Source organism: Egretta garzetta, unplaced genomic scaffold (genome assembly GCF_000687185.1).
Source record: "Egretta garzetta isolate BGI_Z169 unplaced genomic scaffold, ASM68718v1 scaffold314, whole genome shotgun sequence".
Taxonomy (NCBI): Eukaryota; Metazoa; Chordata; class Aves; order Pelecaniformes; family Ardeidae; genus Egretta; species Egretta garzetta.
Window position 1 is genome coordinate 10,846 of NW_009259531.1, and position 12,808 is coordinate 23,653.

At 42.6% G+C, this 12,808-nt stretch overlaps 1 protein-coding gene across 1 annotated transcript in view; it reads right to left on the bottom strand.

Moving 5' to 3' along the window:
• ZNF423 (zinc finger protein 423) overlaps positions 1 to 12,808 on the bottom strand; it is a gene marked incomplete at its 3' end in the record, with an annotated part of 75,664 nt that overhangs the window by 5,568 nt on the left and 57,288 nt on the right. The window contains exon 3 of the mRNA XM_035893166.1: positions 1,575 to 4,798. Within this exon, the coding sequence (XP_035749059.1) occupies positions 1,575 to 4,798 (3,224 nt within the window). The remainder of the gene's footprint in view (positions 1 to 1,574; positions 4,799 to 12,808) is intronic.

The window sequence follows — 12,808 nt, forward strand, 5'->3', positions numbered from 1 at the left end:
ACGGTGGGGAGGGGGGGGGGGGGGGGGGGGTGGTGTCTGGAGACTTAGCCACACGTTCATCGCACCCAGAGGGAAAAATATCCAGTTGTTTTACTAAAAATGAAAAAAAAAAAAAAAATTAAAATTTCTGTGGGATTCGCTCAGAAGCCTGGAACTGGGCATTGAGGCCAGCGGGTGCCAGGGCAGGGAGTGCTGTGCTCTGAGCTGCCTGCGTACAGCCCAGCTCCGCCGGACGCTGCTGCCCCGCATGCTCTGGTGCTAAGCCGGAGCTAACAAGTCCCGCTGGGGACACAGCCTGCACCAGGTCTATTGCAGTCATCTCAGTCTGCATCCTCGGGACATACTTAGGGTCTCCTCTTACTTATTGAGCCTCTGGTGTTCTAGTTGAATGGTATTTCCAGGTTCTTTTAATGCAGTAAGATGTGTTTGTGGGTGCTTTAATTAGCAGATTGACATAAACAGGCATCTATGGCTGGAATTATTCATTAGGAGTTGGGTGCCTAATTTCCTTAGATACTTTTGAAAATCTCACCCCATCATGTTTAATTAAAAATGTCAGATGATATCAATACTCAGATGTGTCTGCTGTTGGTCTCCCGAGAAGATTTCCAAAACCTACTTCTCATTCCATCTGTTCCTGACAGAGGAAGGACTGACTTGGCCCATTCTTGAACCAAAACGTCAACAAATAATTTTAAAAGACTATAAACTGCAAATGATATTAATCTCCTGAGTAGGCTTCTGAAACCTTACTTGGATCTGCATGTTCCCAAGTATCTTGTAAACTAAGAAATGGGAAAGCAGGCTATCTGCAAACATTGAAGGAGAGCACACTTACACGTAACCTGCATTAGACAATAATTTCCAGACTCGCTAAGAAAACTGCTTACCTTACAGGAGGGCCATGAAGCAGATCCTTTTAAAATCACTTTTGAAATCATACACACGCAGAGACACAGGCACACACATATGCACACAGACATGCAAGTAGCCTCACAACGTTCACCCTGACAGACATCCATAAGGACAAGCTCTTTAGCACAGAAATTGGTTTTAGGTGAGAATTTCCGGGATAGGGTGGAATTCACTAAATTTTTCCTCAAAAGTACCTTTATCCTCCTGCTCATGTTTAGTTCCCTGGTAAGAAATAATCTCATTCCTCAGGTATGACAGATCAGATTTTTTTGTTGTTGTTTTGGGTACTTAGCGTTTCCTTTTTTCATGGAAATGCCCCAGCTTTTCCAGATCTGCCAGTTCAGTAGCACCAGAATTCATGGACAGACTCAATCCCCATCACGGTTCAAGTGCCTCAGCTCCCTGTTTGTAAATCTAGGGCAGTTTTATGATAAGAAATTTGATGCGCTGCCACTAGGAATCAAGAAGCCTGCAAGCCTGAGCAACATCTAATTATTCTATGTGCATTACTCTGCCTTTCCTCCTGCTTTGTTGGGTTTTTTAGTAGCACAAGTAATTTTATGAAGTGACAGTTAAAAAAAAAAAATCAGATCAGTTCTCAGTCACATTGAAGGTCTAGATTTTATCCCTCAGACATTTTGAAGTTCAGCTGTACTTACTCTGGGAATGGGGGACGTCTGGGTACCTTTCCTTTGGCCACTAGTCTCAGGTGTCAGGTCTCGGTGGTCTACCTGAATGTGGCTCTCTAGGTCTTCAGCGCTTTCAAATTTGACACTACACTCTGGACACCTCAGACTGCCACATGGTCTTTCGTTCACCTCCTGTGGAGTCAAGCCCGAAGACTGTCCATTGGTGCTCCTGGTCATGCATCCAGCACACAGGCCATAGGGAAGGCCATTCACATCCAACTTTACCAAGTCCTGCTTATTCCGGAACTCCTTCAAGCACAACGCACACTTGTAGAGTTTTTGCAAGGCCTGGCCGTTGGGTGATGAGGTTGCAGAGTTCCCTGCCAATTTTTGCATATGGAACGTCCCATGAATTTTCAGCTCAAGGGTAGAGGTGACCGTCTGCATGCAGACAACACAGCGAAACCCGGTGAGGGAGTTTCTGAGATCTGGATGCATCTGGCAGTGCTCAATAAATTCCTCCTCACTCTGCAGTGGCATTTTGCAGATCCGACATGTCCCTGTATCCAAACTCTTGCTGTGAGTGACTTTGTGCTCCGTCAGGGTCAGGAGTGATGGGAAGCGTTCACCACAGATGGGGCACATGTAGTGCTTAGCTGGGCCTCGATGGGTCTGCATGTGCTCTCTCAGGCCATTTTCTGAGAAAAAGGTCCTTGAGCAGATATTACACTTGTGGCTACCTTTGATGAATTCTGCTTTCTTCCTAGAACAGTCATCCTCCCCAGGCCTGATGTTATGATCTCTCAAACGATGGTTCTGCAAGAGGACCTCCATAGTGTAGGCAGCCCCACAAATGTCACAGCCATACATGGGCTCAGAAGCATCTACATCATCCTCACTGGCTTCATGACTGTTGGAAGTATCTGGATTCTTCATTAACATGTTCTGGATATCTGCCCCTTCTGTCTTCTTGTTTGTTGGGGTCATGCCATTAGCTGTACCATTCTCAGCGCTAGCATCAAAAACACAATGTTTTTCCCGCAAGTGCTTTTCAAGCAAGATGATGGCATGAAAAGCTTTGCTACAAAACTTGCAGTTGTATTTTTTGCTGTGGGTTGTGATGTGGCACTGCAGTTCTACCTCTGTGCTAAAGGTCTCACCACAGAAGATGCATTTGTGAGACTTTGACGGATTCCCCAAGTGACTGTGCTTCACATGGATCTGGAGATCCACCTCCTTCCTAAAATCCCAGTTACAGGCTGTGCAACGATACATCTTCTTTTCATTGCTATGCTTGACTGCCAGATGCACTTGGATAGATACCTTGGAATCAAAAACTTCTTGGCAAAGGGTGCAGTGATACAACACAAAAGTATGCATGTCCAACAAATGCTTCTGCAAATCATCCACTGAAGAAAACTGTTTGTCGCAGCTCTCACATACATAATGAGTTGAAGTTGTCATGTAATGTACGGTGAGGTGTTGCAGAAGAGACTCCTGGGAATCAAAGTCTTCTTTACACTGAGGGCAAGACTGTTTCCTCAACAGCAACTCCAAATGCAACTTTAAATGGGTTTGAAAACTTTCAAAATTTGAGAACTTTAGATCACACTGATTACATGGGTATTCACCATTAGACACTGAGTTTACGCTAGCAGAAAGCCGTTGCCTTTTAGGGGAAGAGACTTCAACATCAGAAGAAACTGGACTCTGCTCCGCTTTTGACTTCTTATTGTGTGCCAGAGGAATGTTCTTGTGGTTTTCTTTAATATGCTTTGTAAGCTTCAGGATGGAGCCAAAAATGGGGGAGTTTGTGCAATAAGGGCATGAATAAACTTCCATAAAAGACTGTGTTGGCTGAATGACAGGGGAGTCCAATTTTGAATTTCCTACATTGCAGTGAGTCTGCTGAATATGCTCAGTCAAGGTTGCTTCTGTCAGAAAGCCCATGGAGCACTGGTTACAGAAGAAAGCATTGTTGCCATCTTGAGGGGTAGCATTTGGGCCACAGTGAGTAATACGAATGTGTTCTTGTAAGCTATTGATATCTGCAAACATCTCCGGGCAGTAGTTACAGTGAAAGGCAGAAATGTTGCTAAACTGCATCATGGGATAGGCATGGTTTTTGTGCACTTTTCTCACATGTTCATTCAAGTTGTACAGTGTAGGCATGGAATCAAGGCAGATCTGGCACGTGTGGCTTTGCTGAGGTTTATCTGCATGAATGGTCTTCAGGTGGATCTCCAGAACAGCAAGGCTGTTGAAGTCACGCTTCGAGCAGTATGGGCAGCTGTAAGTAACTTTAGACCAATTCTGGCCTTCCTCTCTGTCCACAGACCTGATTTTCTTTTGTCCTCTCAAAGGCTTTAAGGTCGAATCTGGGGTGGAACCTCTTTCCACTGATGCACTGGAGTCGGGTGTTGCACTGCTCATGGACGCCACACTCCCCAAGACTGGGTCAGGGCTGATGCTGTGATTGCTGGAGTCAGGTTGTCTGTGGCTGTCCAAGTGGCAATAGACTTCCTCCACTGAAGAAAACTGCTCCGGGCACATAGGGCACTTGTGTTTTTTGTTGGCATGGGCTTGATGAATGTGTGAGAGCAGCGAGTTTTCGTCTGCAAATACTTCAGGGCAATGAATACACTGCAAATCTGCCTTCTCGGAAAGCTGTGGGTGGCGTGTCATTACGTGCTTCTCCAAATCTTCAGTCTGACTGAATGTCTCTTCACAGTAATCACACATAAAATCATCCTTCTTCACCTCTTTCTCAGTCTTTGCCATATGTTCCTTGTTCTTTTTATGAGCTTGCATGTGACTCTGCAATGAGCTGGTAGATGAAAACCCACGTTTACACACAGTACACTTGAACGGTTTGCTGGAGCTGTGGGTTTTCAGGTGAATTTTGAGGTGGTCGCTGCGAGAGAATGCAGCCTCGCATTCATGGCAATGGTACTTTTTATCCCCTGTGTGAAGCTTTATGTGGCGATCCCTACTTCTCTTGTGCTTAAAAAGCCGGCTACAGTAGGTGCATTTGAAAGGTAGTTTGTCACTGTGGATCTGCTCGTGCCTTTTAAGGTAGCTCAGGCGAATGAAGGACTTATCACAAAACTGACAGGGATACGGCAGGCCAGTCCCCCCTTCCTCCTCCCCGATGCCGAGATCACACCCATCTCCTATCATCTGAGTGGGTGATGCAACATCTTTGCTGGAGGGAGATGAAGCCACCCAGGAGAGTTGTGGGTCGTCATCACCATCTGTAATGGGAAAGCAGAAAGGAGATTAAAAACAATTCCCAGTGCATCTGTGAAATAAGGACAAAGCTCTCAACAACACTATGGGCTTCTGCTACTACAGCATAAAAAAAAAAAAATTAACTAAAAAAAAATCTCTAGAATTTCAAAGGAGGTTTGAGAAAGAGAAATAAAAATATATTTGTACACATAATTCACAAATACGCCAACATAGAGTATTAATATAAAGCATTTTTCTTTATCAGGTTTAACACCTGCTCACTGTACTGTAAAGCAATAAACAATGAATAAAGCAAGCAAAACACAATGTGCAATGAAGCAATACAAACATTTCGAAAAGCTACAGTGTTAAGTGATCACCTGTGATTTTGTGGGTCTTTTTAAATGCTACATCAAGATGATTTTAAGTAATACCTCCACCAAACAAAATCCTTCAGTTCTGTCTCAAAACTGTAACAGAATGAAAGGCTGCTCAAAAGCAGAGTCAAACATCTAGGTGAAATAAAAGCATCAGATTTGAGACAGCTCACGAAAATCAGAAAAGAGATCTGCACCATTATCACATTCATTCGTATGAAAGGTAATGCTGCCTGCTTGGTACAAAAACAAACAAATTTTAAAAGCCCAGAAAATCACCATTGGAGATCTCAATACATCACAAAAGAATCAACTTCAGGATAAACCAACAATGGCCCAGCCTCTGTTTTAATAACTATTTCCTTTGCTCAATATGAGGCTTTGGAAAATATTTTATAATTTGATATTACCATAAAGAAACACAGCACCAACTCCAGCAGCAAAACAGTCATTTTAGGAAAAATACATAAAATGTTGGCAGCTTTTATAAACAGAATTGTTAACAAGAAACAGAAGAGAGCGAGTTCAAATATCCTAATTCCAATAAACACGGAGATGTTGAGTGAAGCAAAAATGCCACTAGTCCGATATAAAACTGAACCACAGAATGAAGCAAAAATAAAATTAATGTAAATGAGGGAAGGCGCTGACCACATATACATTTGGCGATTCAAAAAAGGAACTGGTTCTCCAGATACATTGTCCTTATAAAACATTTAATGTTCCTACTTCAGCTCTTACTAAAACAAACCAATAAAAAAATCCCCAACTGTGCGTGTAGGCTGCCACACGCGCACTCCTCGTGCCTGCCAACTACAGAGTCACCAGGCGGAGAAGAGCACATGTACGGCAGAGGAGCTCTCAAAGAAAGGCTCGGCTAATGAGGATATCACCACCGTAAGAGGCTGGCTCCTGTGGCACCGTTTCTTTGGCAAAGACCTTCCTTTTCATCCCAGTAAAAGAGGGAGTGGAGCTACCTTGGACAAACTAAACCAAACACACCAAACAACTTTTCCTGCACGACGGGGCTGCCTGTTTTCCAGGATGCGTGGGTCGGGTGCCTGCTCCTCGCTCTCCTCGCCCCACGCTCCCCAGGGAGCTCCGCTCCCCCATTTAATTAAACCTCCGGCTCCAGAGCAATGCCAGACACCGAAAACGCACTTCCTCCCACTCCCGAAATGCACCCCAGCTCTCAGCAAGCACCCGCACTTCTAAGATGCTGAATGTCTTTGTGCTAAACTAACGCCTTCGAGCCTGGCCAATCCCGAACCTAAAACACAGGCAACAAGCCCTTAATTTTTACATAAACTTTTCTCAGGCTTCATTCCCCCAACCACAAACCGGTCTCTCTCCGCAGCTGCAACAAAGCCTCATGTTCCCCCAATTTAAGCCACCTCCCCCGCCCGCCCCGCTGCCGGCACAGCTTTGCTCTGTCCCTAGGGAGCCCCCATCCCCCCACCCACTCCGTCCCCCCAGCCCTGCCGCCAGCCGCATCCGGGGCTCCATCCCTACGGACCTGCGGCCAAGGGCCGTCGGAGGGAAGAAGCCAGCCGGCTGCCAGCGCCTGGATTAGGGGCCCTGGGGAGGTGCTGGTAGCTCAGGGCTGGCTAATTCCCTCCTCTCGCCAGCTGGGCTCCTCCAGGGGAAAGGAGACAAAGGGGAGCAAGAGGGGGATGCTGGGCCTGAACTAGGGCAGCACATGTTGCGTTTGCTACTGCTACTGCTGTCTACCGGGGGGAAAAAGGAAGAAAAACAACAACAGGAAAAATAACACACCACCATTGTGTTATTTACTGCTTGGGCTGACTGGCTGTAATTAAAATAATTTAAAATGGCCACTTTGCAGAAACTATTATAAAAATATATGAATTTTAAATATCTTCCCTTTTGCAGCCAGACTACTCACCCCTTGTGCTGGGCAGCAGCACACAGAGGAAGGACTGCACCGGGGAGAACTCTGAGCACTTAAAACGGCTCCAGCGAATAAAGCTTCATTGTTCAGCTTTGAAACTGTAGATGCAATGGGCCAAATCCAGTGGTAACACAGGCTGGGCCAACTGCTTTAACTTCGTTACGTCCATATGTGCTTATGCCAACCATTACATTGCCCCACCATGCAAATCGAACAAATCTTTTAGAAGGTCTCTTTTTCCTCTGAAACGAACCCATCTACCTCAAAACGCACTCTAACATTCAAATAGGGCCAGTTCCCCTCCAGCTGCTGCTCTTCAAACATATTGGGCTATTCAAAAAACAAAATCAAAGAAAGCTGGTATTACTTTGAGAGTGGTGCACAAAGACGTTGCTGTGCTAATGTAATTTGGGTTTAAAAAAATTAACATTTCTCAGATTGAAAAGCTGAGTTTGTAATAAAAATGCAAGCATTTATATAGACATTTCACTGATTTTCATGTTTAACTTCTGGATCCTTTTTATTGCACCGTTTTCTCATACTTTTACAATTTAAAAAGAATTAGGAAACTTTAAGCCCCAGAAACAACCCACCTTGACTTCCTTATAAACAAGATACTAAATTACTAAAGGCCTAAACTGAAGAAATTAGGGAAAACTCATTATCATTAATCTCTTTATGGAATGAAAAATAGCCCTGTTAATTTTAACTTGCCATATTAAATTGAAGAAAAGACCTATAATGAACTGAGAAGGAAATTCTAAGGTATTTTACCAGAGTAATATTTTAGTGGGAAGATATATCTTAGGTGTGGTGTGACATGTCTGGCAATGATGGTTAGAATAATAATTCTACATTAATGCAATCAAAGGAATGTAGCAGAATGAGAAAAATCACTTTCAAAAAGGAGATTAAAGTCATTAAAAATGGCTAATCCTGCAAAGTGGGACTGTTCTAAAATAGAGAATCACATGGCTGGTGCAAGGCTTTTGTCATTTGTGCATAAGAGAATCAAAACAAGTATTAAAAGGGTAAGAAAATTCAATAAAAAGTTTAATTAGGAAAAAAAGAGCTTTAAGGAAGCTTCAGAATGTCAGTAGTCCTCAGGATATATGTGCGGGTCATGAAGCTTAAAGGGCCAAACTTGATAATCAATCTCAAAGTGGTACAGTAATTTAGCAACTTAATGTTCAGCACGTTTAGGGGACTGCAAGCATTTATCATCATCACTGAGGAGCTAATTCCAGCCTCAATGCATTCAATAAATGTATTTTTCCTTCTAATAAGAGCAATTTGGCCAAACTGCAGTATAAATCATACTTCATTCTCTGTTTATCTTCCAGATAACATGAGCCAAGCTCAGAAATGCACTTGTGAAGCTAAAACAATACAATGAAGTCTTAAAAAATGTGATGTCACTTAGAAAGGAGACAAACAGCACATCACAAAATTCCAGGAATAAGCAGCACTGTCGTCTCAGCATACACTGATGACATTGCTATATTTGTTATTTCAAAGTTATTTTGCTAATAGAAATGAAATCAATCAGACAAAATTTCAGTGTCCCTGCAAACACCTTCCTGCAAACACCTTCCCCCATCTCCCTGCTCAAAGCTAGCTGGAAACATTACGCTCCCACCAGATTTTGAGCCAAGCCACTTTTGAAGTGGCTGCAGGGGGACAGGCTTGCTCGGCTGCCCGGTCACCCACGCGGTCCCAGCCCTGGAGTCAGCGTTCATGGGCAGGGGCTGCACAAACCCAAGCTACCCCCAGCCAGCTGCTTTTTCTCTTAAGAACAAAAGGTATGCACAGAAACCCCATTTGCTGGTCCAGACCTGAAGCTTGCCCTTGCCTAAACCCTGTACTCTCTCTCCCCTACACATGGAGGGTTCAGGTGGCTCTTCCACAGGGCCTCCATACGTCCCCCCACCCCGCGGGCACATCGCAATGTGGCCAGCATGGTACGGGAGGCCAATTTATTCCAGCTGGTTTGGGTGCAAACAGCAGCACAGATTGAGTACCACAGGACTCACAAGAGGCCGCACAACCTGCCCAGGCATCAACAAAATATCCAGGGTTTGGCCAAAGAGGCAGCTTCAAGACTCCCCTCCTGAGCCCAGAAAGCATCTCCAGACAGGACAATAAACCAAGTAAGTTAGATCTGGAAGGTGCTCTTATTCTATCAGGTTTATTCGTCTAGCACAGAGCTAATACACAGAAGAAACAGAGAAATTAACAAAAACAAAACCCAAAACAGTTGTTGAGGAACAGATTGCTGTCTGATTTAAGCTCAGATTCCTGGTTCTCTCTGAGCCTCTCCAAGACACACGAGTTAGAAATGGTCATAGTACTCAAATTGCTTTAGGCTATTGGGAGTTGAGTAGTCTAGTAGTAGTAGTCTCTAGCACCCAAAAAAGTAAGTTGCTTTTGAAAACAAGCCTGGCATCATAAGACACGCTTCTGAACTGTGTTTCAGTTCCTCATCTCCATAATAGAAAAAAGCCATCTGCTCCTCAAGGGCAAATTGTAGGGCTTACTTCTGTATAGCTGTTAAACCCCGAGACATCCTCAGATGGAAGGCCCGATAGAAATGCTATCAATTTCAATAATTATTATAATCACAGATGCCTAACTATGAGAACAGAACACAGAAATTGAGGACTGAGAAATATTCAGTACTGGATACGGCAAATTTTGCATTGCTGCACTATGTATTAAAGCCAAGGATAGATCATTACAGTGGATTATAGTAAGAACGTCACATAGCATACGCGGCTCATTTACACTGCAGTGCTGGTGTGAAATAATGCAAATCAAGTTTACATAGCTAATGTTTTAAGTTTCAGTATTTTCAGTGCACTGTGACAGCTTTTTACGTAAATTTTTTGTTGGAGTGCTTAGCCCCATTTTCCTTCATGTCCCGCACAGTTGTAACAAAATAAATAACAAAAAATATCATTAATATTCCAAACTCAATTTTCTATGCATATATTAGCTTCACTAAACGTTACTGTTTGTTGTGCCACAGAAGGCAATAGTGGACGGCGAGCCACCAGCTCTTGTGGCATTGAAAGCCTTTTTACGCTGGTACTGCACCTCTCTCTGAATGGTATTGTAACTGCTGGGCTGTGACGGAACCCCAGCATTATCGCACACTCAAACACACGTCACTGAAAAATGGAAAAAAGATTTCTACAATTTATTTATAATTATCCCTACAAAAATATCATGCAACTGTCCCCCAGAACTGGTCAACCCACCCTTAGCCAAGGCACTAAGGAGGGGCCCTGCGAAGTTCAGGCTGCTCTGAAGAACTCTATATGCAGCTTCAGACTTCAGCAACATTTGCTTCTTCACAAAACAGTCTTCACAGGTTTTTATTTTAAGGCACTATGCCATTTTTTAAATATATATATATAAAAATTTATATAAAATGTTCAAAGCAAACCTAAAATTGGATAAAAACCTAAGAGGTGCTAATATAAGTGGCACTGCATGCAGTGTTTTCATTATTATCTGTGACTTGAGAAAGATGCAGTTATACCTAATTATATGCTTATGTGGCAAGCATTTTTTTGGACTAAATTACCAACAGTTAGTGACTCTTTCCAACTTCTCAGCTTTGCACTGCAATTCATTTTTAAGTGAAGTTTTGAAAAAAGACAGACAGACGTCTGGCTTAATGGAAAGTATATATAATCTAATTTTTCTTCTCATGCAGAGAGTAACTTGGTATTTAGAATACAAAATCAGCACAAGATGTAGTGCAGAATTTCCAACATTAAACTTGCTGGGATGTCTGCCGCAGATAAACTGTTACACATAGACAGTTTAAACCTCACTGTCTTTGTTTAAACCTTTCTCTAGTGATCAAAGATACATCCAATTAGTCTTTTTTTATGCTGCAAGTTAAAAGTACACACAAAGATGCCTGTTGAAGCTTAGTTGATACACAGAAACTTGTTAAGCTGGAGTAACGCATGCCTGAGCCTTTGTCTCCCATTAGCAGATACCAAGACCCAGTAATGGCCATCAATAGGGTGATACATAATTCTATACAGATGATAAAATCAGAAAGTTATTTTTAACATTATTTTTTCTTATGTCAAACAGTCTGTATTTTGCTGGTAACAAAAAATTAACATATTAAATAAGTTATTTCACACTTCAATAAATGGCATAATAAGGGGTGGAGGAGAAAGTTTTATGTTAGATCTAGGAATAAACTAAATGCTTTCAGAGTTGAATCACTGTTTTTCTTTACTCCCTTTGGAAAAGCAGCAGATACCATATTCTGCTGTGCATCATGGACTTGGGACTGAAAACAGCTGCACTCTAATTACATGTAAAGTGTACCAAAACATTCCTTTTATCACAGACTGTAAATCTGTTAGCATCTGTCTCTCCTTTGTTTCTTCCACAAGATACAAGCTTGTTTCTACATTTTTCTCACCTGTAGCGGTGATTAAAATTCATTATAAATGAAAGGAGTGAACACTAAAACAAGTTCCTCTGTGTACAGTTCTAAACTCAAATTAGAAACAGCTGTTTGCTAATTCATGCAGTGATGTTTTGTCGTGCTCTGTGAATCAATAATAACTCACCCTATTTCTACCAAAATGTTAGGATTATACATGTATTTTGCTTAGCAGTTTGCTCTTCAGAAATGTTCAAATGCACGTTCAGTCTTTTTTAAGCGGATTAGAAGATGATACCAGCAAAATCATCAACGAATTAACAGAAAGATCTTAATAGCTTGCTGCTCATGCTTACCCTGCTACCGAGAGGGTCCTGTGCTGTTCTTGCCTGCTTTGATACCTACAGAGCATTTAGCAAGAAGGCACGTTGTAAGACAGATGTAAAAGAACAAAACTGTATAGGGGTCACATGCACACATCACGGACCCAATAGTCACTCTGAGAGAATACTATAAAATTAAGAGTTTTGGCTACGACATGTACAACTTTCAAATGTATGGAATGACAAAACCCTTAGGAAAATAATCCTAGTAGAATAATTATTACTTGTAATAATTAGTTACAAAATTAGTTATAATAAATGGTAGTACTTATGCTAATTGTTAGTAATATTTCTTCATATTACGCTAGCCAGAGCACAAACTTCATATGACCCTATTGGCCCTACACTCACACAACTATATTCTGCACTTCTTGCTACTTGATGTCAACATTTATCATGATTTCAACACTTGATTATACAAAACAAAGAGACAACACACAGTGGTTAAGAGCTTTGCCTGCTTCATTTTTTATCTAAACCTACAGACAGAAGTGGGGCGGTTACAATGTTTTCAATGGACTCCATGGCAGATTCGCAGAGCCTGCCCACGCTGCAGCAGGACTGCGGCCACCCCTGGCCCCTGCACGGCCCCTTTTGCAGAGCCAAAGATCCCGCCCAGAGCAGTGGAAGAGCATCAGCCTCCGTAAAGGTCTCTGCAATACATGCAAGGAAAGTCCTTTTCTCATCTATACATCAAGATGTTTTCCCTTCCTCATATGTTGTAACTATTAGCAGGGAAGGTGCTTCCCATACAGCACAGATCAAGGTATTGAGACTGAACCACTTGTGGAGATGTGGCCAGCAGAAGAGCCTTTCTGGTGGGATGAAATGCATGAGACAAATTTCCTAGATTTATGATTTCCTCCCTCCCATTTGATCAAGCGGCTCTCAAATACAGCAGGCACCTGTTCTAGGGCTGTTTTGCCGAGTACCCTCAGGCACGG